Genomic DNA, 19511 nt, shown 5'->3' with positions numbered 1-19511 from the left:
TTTTCATAAATCATTTAGACAGCACCACCATGAGATTTGCTTTACCTATCTGAATAAGAACAAGTAACAATGTCATTCTTTCTTCTAGGATAGTAGGAAATGCTGGAAATTGATATTGAATCAAATATTATCAAAGTGGGATAAAACAAGTGATGTCCCAAGAAAATTTACTTACAGTTTACTGTTGTAAGTAGTTTCATCGGGTCATTCCCCTATTGTCCTAATACAACACCATCCTAAACTATAGTTCATTAAAAACTGAGAAACAACATCCAGAAAATTTCTGTGGCCATAAACTTTCTTTCAGTTGGGCTTAAAGTTTAAAGTGTTTTTCCAAAAGGGGGGATGGAGGTCACTGTTGTTGCCTGTGTAAAATAGGAGCTTTGCCTTGCATGATCCAGCTTGCACTGGTAACTTTAAAGGTCTGGACCTGTCTTTTTTATACTGAAACTTAACAAGAAGCTGGTTTCCTCTACCTTCAGTCCATAACAAACTATGGATAATTTTAGCTAATGTTTATTCTCCCTATATTTTTTATTCTCTTTTGCCCCTTGATAAAGAAATTTAAAATAAAACTTTTCTCTGTTCATTTCATACCTTATTTTAGACCCAGTGACATCATCACAAAACATTTGAGTTTCTCTGTACATATCAGACAGATCATATCTGATTGGGGGGGGGGGGGCTAAAATCCAGTAAGGGAGGGAGGGATGGATAAAATTGTACTCATTTTTAGAGTAGAGATTAAGATTATTGATTATTGAAGATTTCCAGTGATACATTTTCATTATCATCCCTACCTTCATTGTATTTTCAATCCTTGACAGCAGCTTTCGTGACCAGATGATTGCACCAACCGCAGGTGGCATGTTTCTTGATAAACCTGGCTCTTCCTAATATAAGGAAAATGTACATTGTTATAACAACATAAACTGGAGTTAGAGATATAAAGTCATAAGGGTATTGCATGTTTCTTGTGTATTCATTAGTACATCTACTTTACAAAAAAACATATTTTTCTAATCAGTTCACAAATTTATTTTTGCCAGATGGGAACTGTCACACTTACTACACTAACACACCCCTAACAAAATACTGTGTGCTTTTATGGTCAACCACAGCATATGACAACTGCTTTGTCGTGCTGTGTCGCTGAGTGTGGTTAAGGTTCGGTTCTTCCTCCAAAGGAGGTGAAGCAGCTGTGAGGCCAAAAGCCACGTGTCAAGAACTGAATGCAATCCACCACAACTACAGCTGTGTGCAAACACTTGAATGGGAATGACTGGGAACTTGTTTGAACTTCCTAGAGTGCAAGTCTCAAATGGCTCTGAATAATTTAGCATCCTTGTTTGACAAGAGGAATACATATCAAAATTGGTTCATAAATTTAGCACATATTTCTAGGTTAAAAAAATGCAAAGCATTAGGCAAACATTCACTATAAAAATGATAAACATAAGTTGTTGTTTTTACCACAGTAAAACAAAAGTACCACAGTACCACAAAAATATTGTATTCCAAGCAATAGACTGCAACTTGTTTCAAGCATTAATTGAGCTTTAGTTAATGCAAAGTAACAGTTTTAGGCACTTTTTGCCCTTTATCAAGTCATGGGTGACTAAATAATGGGAAGGGAACACATGAAATTGTTGCCTTTGTTACTTTACATGAATAAATAAACTTTGAAAAATATGCTGCAGCCTGGTGTCTTGACTCTTTATAGTGGGCCATGCTGCAGTTACATTTATAAAAAAACTAATTTCACAGGCTGCTTAATTACAAGGCAGCAAAACCACAGAGAGTAACTTTACAAAATATGACAGCCAAAGAACTTGATTCTTCAGAAATAAGTCTATGATGCTCATATTTCTTAGATTTCCTTAGCTCACATGCCCAGTGATTGGCCTACACAATGGAGGCTACACAATCCACTGCACAATCAGGCCCCCTCTCTCTGTGACTTTGCCATCCCTGCACCTGTAATCAAGGGCAGTCAATTGCACATTGCAAAAGTTTGCAACAGATATTTCACCGAAGATGAGACATATTTTCACTCTAAACAGGCAAATAAGTAAAACATGGTTATAGGTCAGGCTTCATTCTCTCACATTTCCACTTTCAAGTCAAACATTGTAGTATATGTCTGGCACAATCTGTGTCACTGCTCTTGTTTCACATTGCCTTGTCGTAAACTTACATTTTATTGGTGGTTGGTTTTTAGTTTACAATACTATAATCCAGCAACTATGAAGTGCAAGGCCCAAGAGTCTATATAGGAAAAAGTAAATTAAGGGTTTGTATGGCCAGCTTATTGTTACAGCCATACAATACCTCCCTGTTCAGTATAACTGAGCCCAGTCATGTCTGTTTACACAATTTCACATTCTTTATATATAACATTTCTACGTACCTTGAAGGTTTCATATAATTGTTGAACCTCTTTTAGCTCATCATAGAACCAGTCAAAAACTTCTACATAACATTCATTTATGATGTGCTGTATCCCCTGCCGATGTCTTACAGCAGAAAACCTTTCAAGAGAAGAACAGCATTTTGAGTAATGAAAAGCAAAAAAACAAGCTACTTATATATAATAATATTATAATAATAGTTGTATTGATTTTTTAAAAGGCAAAGATTAAAAGCTAAACGTGAGTCCAATTCTTTCCTGCTGTTCAAAGTGACAACTTTCATTCCTAACCTACATCATTTTATGCAACGTTTTGTGCACATACATAAAAAGGATGTTCTATTTTCAATGGAAAATAAAGCCGTCAACAGTATTTCACGGAACTTTCCAATATCTGGACAAATACGTTTTTGATAAAAAATCTGTAATAACTATTATGATATTTAAATATACAGTAAAGTTAAATTGTTTTAACCTAAAAACATTTTAAGTTTTGGAGTGGAGAAGAATAAGAACTCATGAATGAGTTTTAGGGCAATATATAGGGCTATACCCTTAAACAAAGTCTGAAAATCTTTATATTCCATTCTAAATTACATATGAAATGGACACTCACATGGTACTTCATGGTAATGGTAAATGAATAGGCTGCTTACTACACCAAACAGCAATGCACAACATAATACACATCTATATGACCACACTAAGACTGTTGCACAGATATGAATTAGGGCTTAGGGCAGGCATGTCCAAAGTCTGGCCTAGGAGACAATTGCGGCCCGAGTTCGGATTTCCACTGGCTCGCAGCCTCTGTCATAAAATCAATAATATGTGGCCCGCCAGCACTGTTGACCACAGTATAAAATACACGTGTACAAAAAAGCTATTTTATATTTCATTAGAGTTGATCAATCGCCTTGCAATTATCGGCCCGCTACTTGATGGGCATAATCAGCAGGACGGGAGTGCCCAAGTGTGCACAGGGAATCCCCTACATTATTACGCATGGACCACGCCCACTCTGATTCCAAGAATGTGCTCTGCATGGAGCCCGGACTAAAACCGGAATCCGTGCACAAGGAATCCCTCACGTCACCCTGGTCGGCGTGTGCTATGAGGGACCTGCGCAGATCATGCCCACACTAACCCTGGTTAGTGGTCAGCCCCCACACATTTTCACCTCACCAAATCTGGCCCTCTTTGCAAAAAGTTTGGACACCCCTGGCTTAGGGCATGCTACTTTCTAGAAATTTGTACTGTATTGATTGATGCAGAAAGTTTTTGAGTAAATGTGAGTTTTAGCGTTTATTGGCTAACTCCAGCTATTAGGGATGCAAGCTTTTGGGATGACTTCGACCTCTTCGTCAGTTTATACAATTCTCTTTACCAGTAAAAATATGGATGTAATAATTCTTCCTTAATATAAATTGGTATACCATATTTATATTATATTTTTATAATAAAACATTTTGTTGATTATGTTTCAAATCAAATTCAGTTACATTTCTACACAATAACAAATATCTAATTATTTATAGTTTTTTGCATTTCCAGAATTTGTAAAGCAATAGCCATCATTCCATCAAGGTTTATAATAAATATGTATAGAATGCCACAATATAATTTGCCAAGTTATAAATAGGTTAAGTAGTTCAGTGAATATTTTAAAGAATATATGTTGATAAATATTTGTAAATAACCTTGTTGACACGGTGCAGTGAATGTAAATATGTGTTCCAGTAACTATACTCAAGCAAAGTTTTCTTCTTAAAATGAAAATAAGCAAAGTTTCTTCTTCTTAAAATTATACAAACTTGGCAATATTAGGACCTATTAGACATAGCGGTGGTCTATATAGTAGTTGCTCACAGGAGGCCTATTCACTAATCTGATCACAATACTTAATCTTAAATTTTCTAAATCTAGACCATCACAAACCTGAGTTTTCCATCTCTAGTTTAGAATTGGAAATTAGGAAATAAGCCTACTGGTAATTGTACAATCTTACCGATGAAGAATAGACAAGGCATCTTTGCATGGTATTCTTCTAAGAAACAAAGCTTGTATGTACACAGAAATGTACTTTTCAGTTTGCTGGTTCATCACTAAAAATTCTGAATACCCCTCTTCAAAAGGGTTATGATCTCTGTAGAATAGAAGATAAAATTTATTATGTAAACCCTCTTGGATAAAGTCAGTGTACATGGAATTCAAAGTCAATATCCTACGTATTCTAAAGTAAAAAAAATGAGTTTGAAATTAAATTCTAGTTTTAAATCCAATCTCTTGGAATATTTATTAGATATGATACACAGAGCAAATAGTGAGAACTCCAGACAAATCAGAAAAAGAATAAAGAACCAACACTACAAAGAACAATTTCATTTTGTTGTACTCAAAATGTTAAATGTAAAATAACATTTCAAATAGTTGTAATTATTAAACAGCAATTATTGACCATTTAATGAAGAACACTAAGTCTTCTGTAAAGACTAAGCTTTCCATAAAATTAGATGGTGGCACAGGCATAGACACAAACATACACAATATCAGCATCCCTACACTGAAATCTAATATCTTAGGAGGTGGTACTCTTAGCTTTAAAATAATTGTTGCACGTCAATCAATCATCAGTTGGAGGTCTCATTTTATGAATCCATTATAGCTTGGTAAGTGCTTTGAAAATATACTGACATATACTGCTTTCTCTGAAATATTCTATGTACACAGAGTTGTGTATATGAGTGTCTTTTAATACAATCCAGCCCATGAAAGTGGTTTGGATCCATCTACAAGCCGCATTCATCTGTAATTTGTATTCTGCACAACCTAGAGTTATCTGCCATGTGGGTCATATACATTATACTGCTCTTTAGGGCCCTATAAGACCTACCTATACATATTCATATTATGTTTTAATAGCCAACATTTATTTTGAAGCAGTGGTAAAAGGGCTTAAACTCTGGACATTGGCCCTGATTTATTAAAGTTATCAAAGGCTGGAGAGAATACACTTTCACCAGTGAAGCTGGGTGATCGAGCAAACCTGTAATGGATCTGGTCCAGAATTGAAAAGATTTGCTAACAAATAGCTAATGACTTTTAGGTAATCCATTCCAGGTTTTCTGCATAACCCAGCTTCACTGAAGAAAGTGTATTCTCTCAAGCCTTGGAGAACTTTAGTAAATCATGCATGTGTCAAATATATATGATATATATTTAGTCGATAAAGCTTGAAGTTTTAATATCTTCATGTCATAATGTTACATAATTCTTAAGATTCAGTTTTAGGCTAAGATAATAAACTTTTATGACATTAATAATGTACATACTATCAATAAAATACAAGGTATCCCTACTAATATCCCTATGTTTTACCTGAAATAGGTAAGAGCTTGTCTGGGTTACTTACCTTCTTTCTGTGTCTAACAGTATGTCGATATCTATATACTGAGTCAGCAGTTCAATCATCTGCTCTATCTTTTCCATTAAAACTGAAGACAATGTACAGTCATCATCATCCATATCTTCTCTGTTATACAGATTAGCTGCCAAGATATTTGAATTATAACAGATGTTGTTATGAGCTGAATATGTGTCACCAATAAAGTAAAAATTCTTCAAGCAATCACAATAACCATTGCCTATCAGCAAATTCTTTTCGGTTTTAGGCTGCAATTCTTTGGTTTTATTAGAGTTCACCAGGCAAAACGTTAGTTTTTTCTAGGATCTTGAACCTGCATTCTTATAGCCTACAATTATTTATCTATGATGTTTCAATTCCATTGTAGACAGTTCTGAGTGGTATCTTGCTAAACCAAATTTTATAGGGAAGAATGATTGAAGAATCAGATACATTTCTTGTTTATGACACATTAAGTACTTTATAAGCAATACAATATCATATTAGTAATCCACATTTTATTTACTTACACAATATTTCTTTATTCTAGTGACTTTTAAATTAGTTATTGCTTTAAGGATCAATTAGTTACTAAGTAATAACATTCTAACATTGTAAACATCTATGGCACAATCCACATAGTCGTGTGTATCCAGGGTCGACTAACCCCAACAGTGCATATGACCTTAATCTACATAAATAACTAGGTATTGTGGCACATTGCAGGTGACGTTATTCAAAACCAAAACAAAAACATATAGGTTATTACCAAAACCATGTTATATTTTATAAACCATCTAACTACAAAAATGTCACCGTAACAATATGGTTTATGTGCAGTTCTTAATATTTAAAGAATAAATAATTCACTAAATAAACAAATGATACAATGCACTAAAACACAATAATGTAATATTGGTTTGATCAGGAAGTGCAAGTTACACTTAAGAAAGTCAATCCATAATAGGTTTCATATGGTATTTGTAAGCTGTGTAAACCACTTTACTCAAAGAATGCAGGTCTCCTGAGACATACCCAGCATATGTTTTTCCTCATTTGAAAGCATCATTTCAGTGTCTTCTTCATCTTCTGAGGGATCATCAATTTTTAAGTCAGATGGCGCTTTGTGAGGAAAATCAGAATGTTTCACAGAGGGAACTGTTACCATGTAGGGGTCATCGGTACACATCTGGAAAAGTGTCAGTCAACACCAGGAAGTTAATAAGATGCAGGCATATCTAGACATTATGTTATATGCTGTTTTTTTATTGTATATGAAAAATACTATCGTAAAGCCATACAGAATAATCTGAATTTTTTAGTAAGACTACATTTTATCCCATGCAGCATGCAGTGAAAACCTAGAAGACATTCTATCCAAAAATGGCAAGTAGGAATGCTAAGTATAGGTCCTCTTAAGTATTTAATTACACTGAAGACCCAGAAGTGGCATTGAAAAATTGGTTGCAGATGTCTCCATCAAGCCATGTCCCTCTACTTCAGGGATCCTGCATGTCAGGTCACTCACAGTTGAACATAATTCTGGCAGAGGTGTTCTTCTACCATTGGCTTCCTAGCACTGGGGCGCACTGGGGCGCATACTGTAAATCTGTAGCTAGAGAATCATTAGCAGTGCTGCAGATCCAAATGCATTCCAAATTGGGGTTTATAAGTCTCTATCTAAACTACTGCTACCCAACTCCTGTTAATATTTCAAAGACTAACACAATACAAGCAAAAGTCACAATTTACAAGTTATTAGAGTGCATATTGAGCTATCAGGATGACAGTAGACAAACTATAGGGTTTCAACCAGGGAATGTATGTTACAATTGTAACCTACAGGCCCTAACTCAGGTCTGAAAATATGAAACATGTACTGAAAGTTATGTTTATTAGTGTATTATCTATACATTCTCATTGCTAACTTCTTTAATAACCATGGCATTCTGTTAAACCTTTCTCCCTGAGCCAATATGACATTGAGATAGGCAATGAGAAGGTAAAATTATTGTACTTTATAATGTTTTTGAGGGCTGAATTATAATTTTCATTACAAAGTACTGTTACAGAAGCTTATTCCATCAACTGTTAATCTTTAAAATCTCGAAGAAGGTGGTGGAACTTTATCATGCCCAGTGTTTGCAGAGAGATGCGGCAATTGAATAGCAGGCACCGGTCTTTTCAATTTAAACAAATGTGGTTAGTACCTTTTTCAGAGTGATGTTTGAATTCAGTGTGAGTGTGGGGGTGGAAAATCTCAGTATCATGACTAGTGTATATGGGAGTAATAGATTTGCTGTCTACTGTGAAAAATACAGAACAATTTTAAGTATGACAACTGCAGGGTGTGTGGTGAGTATTTTTGTAAAGTGTTCTCACTGTAAACTGTGGTAAACACAGAAAAATTCTTATTAAATGGGTGAAAAAAATATGTGAAGATCAGTGTGGTTTCTGCCCCACTGTGCTATGAGACAGCAGAAGCAGCACTGAGAAGCTACTAATAAGGATGACAAAGGAAGCCCTCACTCTCAGGAGGTAAATCTCAATCTATCTCTCAATATGACTATGGCTCTATATCAAAGAGACTGGATTTCTTCCGTAAAATTATTTCTTCTAGCTGTAAAGGTTGTTGTAAAGCTGCAAATCTGTCTTCTTACCTAACACACTCCCTCCCTGCCCTCATCAAGAACAAGAATCAGAATGTGAACAAAAGTCCCAGTCTGTGTTTCATATTGGTAGGAATGGTGGGCTGAATTCTTGTTAGTTGATAGAATGGCTGCACATGATCAGTGTGCTTTGCACTGACACCTAGGAAGACTCTATTGGTTGAGTTTTAGAGTTCCTGGACGCATGTTTGCACCAATTTTTGAAATCATAACAAAACTCCAATCATAACAAAGGAAAACTGCAATGTAGTGGGTAAAACAAGTAAAATGATACCAAATTGTTTTTTGAATGAAAAGGTGAAATAGCTCTTTACCTGAGCCTCATCCTCCTCAACAAGAGTGTGCAATTTCCCAGGAGAACTGGCATTTTGCCTTAGTATTTGCGGGTGGTGAGGGACAGCTTCAGTCTGGGAATCTACAAACAAGAAACAAAATTTACACAAAAGCAAACAAAAATAAAAAAAACAAAATATATTAAAGGTGAAAAAAAGTGAAGGTTGCCTTTAGTTTTATTTTGTGTTCACTGGGAAAATTAAAAAATCTTATTGGTTGGTGTGAGCAACTCTTCCAATTTTCCAAAAATTCCAAAAGTATACAGCAATCCAGTGATTGGCCCTTACTCTATGTGATAAATTTAAAACATTTTGTTCTGCATACAGTATTTTGTTTTAAATATGAAATTTCCCGTCTGTTGTATATTAGATTTTGTTTTTCTGTGTTTAGGAAATTGTTTGCTGGAATGCAATTACAGAATGACTGAGACAGATCACGTTCCTGCTCACATTGATCATCCTGTCTGAAAAAAGCATGTGGGTAGAAAAAAAATGATCATAACCAGGCAAAGGAGAGAGCAGCAGGAAAGATTCTTTCTAATACATTTTAAATACTCACAATCAGAGTTCATTTACAACCCTTTAGCCAGTCACTCATCAGATTTTTCTAAGAACTGACCTGTTAAAGTTTCCAAATAATAATGGCTACTTATAGACATTCAATTTAGTTTAAAGAAGTGGAAAGGTTCAAAAATGTGTTTATTTACACCTAGGCACTGACTGAATGGATATAATCTGAATAGCTAATTTAGGTATGCTCTCATATTACAAAGAGTATAGTACATAGAGCTAGTTTCTGAAATATCATGGCATGAAATGTGTTTTATATATGAGTATCACCAGAAAAATTGGTCTTAAAAAAATTGAATTTGACATTTTTTCATGATTTTGTTTTTTGACAAACAACCTTTATGTGTGTTAATTTCCCCATATTGACAAAACAAACTTTTACAATAGACCATTTGGCGCAACAACATGTGCTTACACTGAATGCAACCATAATCCTCGAATTGTTTCCAGTTGGGTTCACTCACATATGCCTGTGCACAATGCTTGCAAGTTTGCATGTTCAGAGGCACACGGCTGATTCTAGAGTTACCATCAGAAAGCCTTACGGACAGAGCTGTGATAGATGATTGTTGGATGACAGCTTGTATCTTGTCTACCTATTAATGACCTGGCTTGTCTCCTGTCCAGCGTTTGTCTCTATCAACCTGTTGCTCACCAAGTTTGTCTCTCAACCATAGCTTGTTGTCAGATCTGACAAGCTCTGCTAAACAATCTGATCTCCATTGATCACCCATTCCTTGGGTCCTCCTTAATCACAACAAATTTTCTTCCAAGCTGGGCCTGTTGGCACCTGTGACACTCTGTGACCTCAAGCTCTATTTTACCCATCCAGGGACATTTGGACAAAAGGTGCAAGAAAGGTACCCTTGCCAAGCAGGCACATGATATTTAAACAAGGATGAATTATTTTTATTTTTAGCCTAAAGACTGCACTTTTTTAAAATCTCATTATTAAATGTACATGGAAGCATAATTTCAAAACTTATTTCAATAAGGGCCCACCTAAAAGTTTATGCAGTTTATATCAAAAAGGTCTATCAACAGTTATTTGTTAATATATGTCTGTGAAAAAAATCAAGAAACTCTAACTGGAGTTAACCTGTTTCCTTAATTTCCTCATTTGTGGTTACACAGACGCTTCCAGATTCACTGTTATCATCTTCAATGAGATCTTCCTGAGGAGGCTTTCGTAGACCTTGTGTCATCCTGGACAATATTTTATACTGTAAAACATACATAATACACTAAAATATAATCTCTAAAATAGATTTATCCACTGATAAGACTATATATAATTTTAAACAATGTTGTTGTTATGAACTTCAACCTATATAGAAATAGCTGGAAAAAAAACTAAAAAAGTGTAACTTGATAAAATTCACACGTTCAAACAATGGTTATTTAGCATTAGTTATTTAGCTTGGTCCTAAAAAAATATCTATCATCATCATCATATTAATAGCTAAATTTACAAACCATTGCCTTTTCCATAAGTAAAATGTTACCTCATGCAACTTTTCCATGATGTCCAGAGTTTGTTTAAGCTTGATGCTAAGAGCTTCCAAGTGGTACATAATTATATCATCATCTGTTATAGCCACACCACTGCTTTGATACTCCTGCTGCTGGTCTAAAACAAATGAATTGCAGACAAACAGAATTTGTGATGAACTGGAATCCTCCTTCCTAATGTAAAACTATTGCAAAAAGCTAAAAAAAAACCTGTATCCAAACCCAAGAACAACAATTTTTATATAATTGTCTACCAGACCTTACCCAGTCTATCTGACCTTTTAGCCAGTCTTTGAACTCTCGCGGACACTATCCAGTTTATCAAATGCTGAAGTATGTTTACAAACAACAATGTAATGTGAAGGGCTTCAAAATGGAGTAGCCCCTACAATTAGGCCAACTGCCCACCTGTACCTATAATATTTAGCATAGCAACTGCAATTATATCGTAATGGTGTCAGTAGGCAGCACTATTATCCTTACAAGAACCTTTGAACTGGTTAGTAGGACTAGTACCTGTTCCATATAGGTTCATGTGTATCAGGGCAATTTATTCTTGGCCATTTAATGGGTAGAATGTGTGTGTGTGTGTGGGGGGGGGATGGTGAAATGCAGATTTTTCTTGAAGATATGGTTTACTGGTACACATCTTTTCTCATCTTTTTCAAAAGCTTTCATTGCAGCTGCTGCCATTTTGTCACATGACAAAATGAGCTGCAAAGGACGTCAATGCTTGAAGACTTCCCTTGGCCAGACATGAATGAACAGGTAGTTATGTAATGCTCAGAGGGTGCCACTGATTGTGGTTACTACTCTGATCATTGTCCTAATGGCATTATCCCTGGGTCACCCAACATATCTTAGTACTAGCCCAGGGGGAAAATGCTCCCCCAAGCTCAGTCCTCTTCTGAACATACGACTCATCTCAGTAAAAAAAATTGTAGAATGTAATATTGGTATATTTTGGGGATTCACTTTTTTTTCCTGTACCTTTTTTATATACATTGGGTGTTTTCTTTTATATTTTTTTCTTTTACTTTCATGTGGTTCCATAAACTTGGTTAATACAAAATTCTTTACCAACTAATTTAATAATATTTGCAATTATAATACACACCTAACCTTCTACTTTTGCACAGAGTGAGCGACTATCCATATTACTTCTGACAGATAATAAAGGTTCCCATATACATTTTACTAAATACAGCAATGACATCATTGCAGACAAGCACTAAATTTCCATTGGCGTGCTTTGTTCCAGCACAATCATTTGACCATTTCCTGTCACATTCTGGTTTTGCATTTAGTTTGATTTCCATTGTCTCTTTATCTGCTGTCTCTGTTACTGCTCAAGGGATTTATGCAAATGTGAACTCATAATTAGATGTCCAGATTTACATGCTCACACAGCAGGAGAATATTAGGCATAAATAGAGTCCACACAGTCTAACATTACAAAGAACAAAACTGATGCTTTAAAAATTATTCTAACAGACATTAAACTGCAATATGATTATTCAACATAAGAATGGAAAAATGTATCTAAAAATGTTGAAAAAACAATGAAATACTTCACAGACTTTCACTTGAAACTTGTACATTCAAAATCATTTCAATCAATTTTATTTCAATGCATATATTGGGCCTAATTTATTAAAGCTCTCCAAGGCTGGAGAAGATACATTGTCTTCAGTGAACCTGGGTGATCCAGCAAACCTGGAATGGATTTCGTAACGGTTATTCGCTATTTGTTAGCAAATGTTTTCAATCCTTGGGCCAGAATGATTCCAGGTTTAATGGGTCACCCAGGTTCACTAAAGAAAGTGTATCTTCTCCAGCCTTGGATAGCTTTAATAAATCCAGGACATTATGTCAGCCAATAAGTATATTGTGTCACATACTCAAGGCAGTAGACTGTGAGAAGAGGCAAGAAGCCTCTGTGCCAAAAGGTGATGTTATTAATGCGTGGTAAACAGTGGTCACTATAACAAGCTTGTTTTTTCTTTTTTTTCTTTTTTTACATCCGAAGCTTAAGTCCACCACCTTACCAAAAGCTTATTGCAAATTAAGTGAAGTGATTAAACACAAGCACTGACAAAAAACACTTACCATTTACTGATGTCTACATTCCAAACAAAATAATAAATATACTCTCATGAAAAACAGATATATGTCAATATACAGTGGTTTCAATACCACATGTTCAGATGTAACAACATGGCTTAAACATTTCTGGTCTGATATACTTGGCCTTGTGTACAGATAGTTGTTGGGAATTAAGACAGATGTTATATTTTTAGAATAGCACAATTAAAACATATTAAAATACCTATGCTAGATGTAAGTGATGGTGGCATTTTCAGACTTGTTTTATTAGTTTTGGCGGCCGGCAAGGAAGATAATCTTCCAGGTGCAGTGGAAACAGAACTAAGAGAGGAGTATCGGTGAAGCCCATGAGCTCCAAACAGCCAATCACGTAATCGGTGTACTTCCTCCTGAAAGCAGTTGTGCACTGCAAGGCAAGCTTGTATTCTGCATTAAAAAACATACAAATTAGACAAATAGGAAAGGGATATGATAGTAAAAGTTTTTTACGTTTTTTTTTTTTAGATTGATCATCCAAAATTCAAAACTATTTAAAGAATTTATAAAAAGCATTGATTGCTTTATTACAGTAACACCTGGCACATGCATAGGTACATAAAAGGCAGCAAGTTAACCGTCAGTTCTTGAAGGTGATATGTTGGAAGAATAAAAAATGGGCAAGTGTAAAGATCTGAGCAACAATGACAAGGGCCTAAGTGTGATCGGTAAATAAATGGTAAATAAAATATATTATAAAATAAAATAGGTAAATAAATCAGAGAATCTCCAGAATGACAGGTCTTGTGGGGTGCTCCCAGTATGTGATGGTTATTACCCACCAAATTGGTCCAAAAGAACAACCAGCAATAGGGTTATGGGCACTGAATGTTCATTGATTCACAGTGGGTGGAAAAACATACTAGTTTCAAGTTCAACTGCAGGCAAACACCTTTTGGCTTTTGATAATATAATAATTGTTGGAACCTTATTTAGGTTTTGATTGGTCTCTGTATGATTTCCCTTTACTTCCAATTTTCTGCTATTTGTGCTTTCCACCCAGTGGCCCCAGTACCGTTCATCTCTTATTCTGGTTACTTTTGTTTACTGTATTCACAATTGGTTGGTTAGACCTTAATAACTAAAAATGATGAAGCTTTTACTGCATTCTATCACAACTAGTCAATTTGCTTTCACTTTAAAGAACACTGAACATATCTATCAATATTGCACAGATCGATATACAATAATGCAAGCAAAATATTCCCAATAGCACATTTTGTCCTGTTCATGCATTAGGGATTTTAAGTTGATCCCCTCAATACACTTTTATATATACTGACAGTTTTTTCTGTGTTCTACTGTGTTCTGTTACTCACTTTTCATAAAAAGAACTGCCGTTTTTTAACATAAATGACTTGTATTTATCTTTGTTAGGAGCTTTCTCTTCTGCAGCCTCAGTCGGAATAGATTCTTCTTTATTTGATACCATATGATTTCTTATTATGTACCAGAGTCCGTCTTCTGACCCTCCAGCCGTGAGACTTTCTTTTAGAAATAACTTACAGTTCTGTGTTAACTGATTTGATACCTGGCAGAAACAAGTAAGCAAAATGAAACCTAGGAAACAAGGACCTACATCACACTAATATATTAGAGATTTGAGGTTTGTACAAATGCCTGGAAATTCATACATAATAGTTGTTTTGCGGATTCCAGGCATTTATCAGATGGCTATCCACATCCCTTGACCACTTCCCTTTTCCCCCTTCCACTGTAATAAATGTGGATAACTACCTGGATATATAGTTATTTGCAGTTGCTGTTTGCAGAACTATGCATCTCATTTTAAACCACAATAATAGTCGGACAATAACTGCAAGTATTCTCACTGTCTATTCAGGCAACGCAGTCAACGCATATTATTTAAATACTGAATTTATCTTGTAACTAACTGAAATTCATCTCTCTGTTTTTAATGTATGTTGCAAAAAAATAACATGGAGATATTGAACTTGTTGTTAACAGTTAACCTACAACATATATAAAATACAAAAGTGAAATACATTTTAGGGGAAACTGAAGTGAGAGAAGTTAAGTGATTATAATTGTTGTTAGTTGCCTGGTTATTCATTCTTAACACCTGATCTGCAAGATCAATACACTTTCTTAATTTTGTCATTTCTGATCCTCGGGTATAAATCTGATGTCAGTAGAGGAGTCCCAGTACTTTTTAGTAACCTGCCCTGCTGTGCTGTGTCACTGGGCCTGATTTATTAAAGCTCTCCAAGGCTGGAGAGAATACACTTTCACCAGTGAAGCTAGGTGATCAAGCAAACCTGGAATGGATTTCTTCAATGTCATTTGTTATTTGCTAGCAAATGCTTTGAATCCTGGACCAAATCCATCCCCGGTTTGTTGGATCACCCAGCTTCACTGGTGAAAGTGTATTCTCTCCAGCCTTGGGGAGCTTTAATAAATCAGGCCTATAAATCAATGTCCACTTCACCTCCCACTCCTCTCTGCCCCATAGAACAGAACAGGCTGTCTGTGCAGCAATTGTTCCTAAAACTGTCACTCATAACAAACACTATCAACAATATAAAAACATAAGCTTTTGTAATACTTTAAGGAACCCATCCACAACACCTTGATTAGACAGTCAGGTAATCTCAGCTAAGGCAGCAGAAGAGCTAATCAGCAGCTTTTCTAATGAGACTTGGCACATGCTAATGTCTGTGGGAAATGTGAAAACAATACAAAATAAAAACAAATTTTAATAAATGAAAAATAAAAATAATTTAAGTTTTTTTGACCCATATTTAATACACTATGTATGGGTTCTGAGGGGTGGAAGCAGAGACTGTATGTCTATGGACAGAAGCCACAGTCATACCAAAAGGGCTGAGCTATGGGCATCGGCCTGTGATGTGATGGCTTCCTGATAGCACGGCTCTCTACTGTTTCCTTCAAAAAGTCAACTGTCAAGGCTGTCAATACCACAATGAACATGAACCCATGGGAATTGTTCACAAGGAAGAAGTAGAAAGTTAGCAGACACAAGCAAGACTGTCAGGACCAACTGGTATTTGGGTTTATTTTAATGCCACAATACAAAGTGGCTTTGCAAATGAAAAAAAAAATAGGATTATATACAGTTAAAGTAATTAAAGTTTCAATTTCATAACATTTTACCTTAGTAAGTAAAAGTCCCAAATAACCATTTTTTGAGAAGAACTTTGTCATGTTTTCAATCTGCTGTATGCCACTGAAGAAGCCAGGGATTGTGCTGTTTACGAGATTTGCTGGATCCATGTCATGAGACAATGCTTCTATGTGACGATAAACCGCCTCCAGGTACTTCACACGGTCCTTTGTAGCATTGGTAGCCTCTGTAATGCTATATAAAATATAGTGTTACAATATAATATAATAACGTTTTATTCACAAAAAAATCCTTGTAAATCAGTCAAAAATCATTTGAGGAAAAAGTAGCTTTCCTTTTTACTTTATTATACTTTGTTACATTATTACCCAATGTCCATGGCTTTCCACTTCTTTAATAGTTTGGATTTGGCAGATATTATGACTCCAATAACAGATTTACATTCTTTTCCTCGTAGTTGCTCTGTTATCAATCCCAACATCTTCTGTCTCTGGTGCCAGCGCTGAAGTTCAGTCATAGGAGTCGCTGCAATATCTAGAACTCTAAAATCAAGGAGATTATATTTAGAGAAGTCCCCATGTAAACTTAACAATAAAAGATTGTAATATAAATTTTTAAAAAACTTGCACTTTAAAAAAACAGCATTGATTTGTTATGTTTTGGTCATTTTAAATTAGGAGATGTAAAATTATTATTATTTATACATCATTCTATTTCAAGATGAAAAAAAAGTATATCCATAATATATTTTAGAAAGTAAACATTTTGAACTGGTGTAATTATTGATTCTATGTATTTCAACTACAGATATGCAAATAAATGCTGCACTGATTTCTGTTATTAGGATTTTGTGCTAATGTGATTTAGTGTAGTGATTACACAATAAACAAATTAATATATGTATTCAAATATATCTTCAACTACTATATCACATTAATAAAAAGCACAAACTGCCTATACAGGGAAGAGTGTCCATTATCCTTATTCCACAATTTCATACCTTTCATCTACACTTTCCACCAAAACCTGTTCAATGGTTTTAATCCATTCAGATACTACGGCTTCATTTTCATTGACAGTTTCTGAATCCAGCATCATAGATCTCTGTTGTAGAAGGTCTGGGCTGATAATGTTATGTGGTCTCTTCAAAATCTGCATAAAAAAAAACATTTAGTGAGCAAATGAAGATAATTTTTAAAGTTTACAGTAAGTAACCAGACTTTTAGTCATTACAGAAATGTAGCAAGTAAAACCATATATATTAGAACCAGTACAGGAAGAAATCTTTCTACCAAAAGTCAGAATTAGATTTTGTTTGCAATCCCTTAGAAATGAGAAACTTTTCAGCTCAGGCTCCAATAATGTTGGTTTATTCATGGGTTTATATTCTGAGAATTACAGTAAATACATTGCAATGCAATATAGATTAGGCAGACAGCCTATATTATAGAATATGGGACTGATGCTAGCTGTTTAATATAAGGAAAATAAACATATTTTGTTTTCAACACAGATCAAAATATTGGGCATTGGTTATACAGTAAAGCCATAAATCGTAAATTGTTATACCTACCATGTTCACACACCACCCTTTTTTCCTTTTTTTTTCAAATAGTTGAACTAATGGTTTATAACTAATTAAGATTAGCAATTCTGCGAGGCTTACATTTCTATGGAACAAACCTAGAGGCAAATTCCATTAAAACACCTGGTGGTGGGATTTAATCTTGCTAATAAATTCTTATTAAAAACTTATACCAAGTCACGTATTGGTATATTAGGGCAAAATACTGGCAAAAAAAGGTGCGGAACATGCAGTTTTGTGGGCAACATTCAAAATACACAAATACCATGCTTAGGGGAATGCCTTAAAGCTGTACATGGTGTTATAAACCCGTTTGATTTTCACAGCGAGTGAACTGGTCAATGGAACTGACTGAAACTGACAGCAGAATTATGCTGGACATTTTTCTTTGGAAAAATATGGCTGAAATGAGGGACAAATATGCTAAATAAAATAAGCATCATCAGGATTTCCCTTTCCTCAGCCAATCAGGGAGAAGAGCAGTCAGCGGAGCTCTGTAGTATAGCTCTGTAGTATGTATTACAGATACAGAACACATGTCACAGCTCCTCTAGTGCTGCGGGAGTGATCAGGGGAGCGGAGCTGTCAGCATAGCAGACCTCCGCTGACTGCTCTGCTTCCTGATTGGCTAAGGAAAGGGAAATCCTGATGATGCTTGAGCTGTCATCAGGGTTTCCTATTTCTCAGCCAATCACAGAGCACTAGAGATGAATGGGCACAAGTGTCCCCATTCATGTCTAGTGCTGAATCGCTGAGAAACGTAAAAACCTCTGCCAATCACAGACCACTAGGGGTGAATGGAGAGGCTGCTCATTGCAACCCTGGAAATCATCCTGTCATTGAGATAACCTGTAAAGAAAAAAAGTATAATTACACAAACACACACATTTATTTAAAAAATTTAACATTAAAGCCTCGTCCAATTTTTTTACACATATTTTTACCCTTTTGAGGGAATGAGTAAGCAGTTTTATGTACCACTGTACTCATTTCCCAGGGTGGGGTGGTGGAGATCTGGGAGTCTCCTTATTAAAGGGGGCTTCCAGAGTCCAAAGTCCTGCTAAAAACGTTTATAAAAGCCCCTATTGTTTTCAATGGAAGCTTTCATAAAAGCTTAAAAACACTTGAAAAAAGCTTCCATTGAGTTCAATGGAAGCGTTTTCAAATGTTTTTATGCACTTTCCTGCGTTTTCTTGCGTTTATCCAGTGTTTTGATTTTTTAAACGTTGCAAGCAACGTGCCTGAAGGAAACGTCCTGGTGTAGATTAGCCCACTGAAATGCTTGGGGACTTCAAACATGGTCTTTAAAAGCCTCAGGTTAAACGCTGGGGAAACAGTCCGTGTAGACTAAGCCTAAACTATATGTCTAATACATGTGCACTGTTTGAACTCATATCTGTGATATTCATCTGCTACTGAAAAATAAAACAATATAGAATTATTACAACATTATATAATATGTGATTGAACACAGCAGCATTGTAAATAAATAAAAGTGATATAACAACAAACTAAGTAAAAAAAAACTAAATAAAGCATAAGTTTACAGTCAAATGATGTTTCTCTGCATTGTTTATAATGGCAGCATCTTCAATAGCTGCAACATGTTTCTCCAGACTTGATAGAAAATGAGAGACACTCTCTTGGCTGCAGGATCCCCAGTCTTTCTGGGCCCTCAGTAAAGGTATACACAATTCATTCAGCAAGCATTTAAGACTTTCCACTGGGTTTTCCTTGATTTCACCACAAAATATTTCTTTTTCTATCATAGCAGCATCAACA

At 35.3% G+C, this 19511-nt stretch overlaps 1 protein-coding gene across 1 annotated transcript in view; it reads right to left on the bottom strand.

Moving 5' to 3' along the window:
* LOC140329794 (dynein axonemal heavy chain 5-like) overlaps nt 1–19511 on the bottom strand; it is a 102967-nt gene extending 83456 nt beyond the window's left edge. The window contains 14 exon segments of the mRNA XM_072410187.1: nt 801–893; nt 2411–2531; nt 4419–4556; nt 5823–5958; nt 6849–7002; nt 8797–8897; nt 10484–10607; nt 10890–11014; nt 13226–13428; nt 14358–14569; nt 16174–16378; nt 16513–16686; nt 17145–17296; nt 19277–19511. Of these exon segments, the coding sequence (XP_072266288.1) occupies nt 801–893; nt 2411–2531; nt 4419–4556; nt 5823–5958; nt 6849–7002; nt 8797–8897; nt 10484–10607; nt 10890–11014; nt 13226–13428; nt 14358–14569; nt 16174–16378; nt 16513–16686; nt 17145–17296; nt 19277–19498 (2160 nt within the window). The 5' untranslated portion in view covers nt 19499–19511.

Source organism: Pyxicephalus adspersus, chromosome 4 (genome assembly GCF_032062135.1).
Source record: "Pyxicephalus adspersus chromosome 4, UCB_Pads_2.0, whole genome shotgun sequence".
Classification (NCBI taxonomy): Eukaryota; Metazoa; Chordata; class Amphibia; order Anura; family Pyxicephalidae; genus Pyxicephalus; species Pyxicephalus adspersus.
The sequence above is the reverse complement of the archived record's forward strand: the minus strand, read 5'-3'. Positions and strand labels throughout refer to the sequence as shown.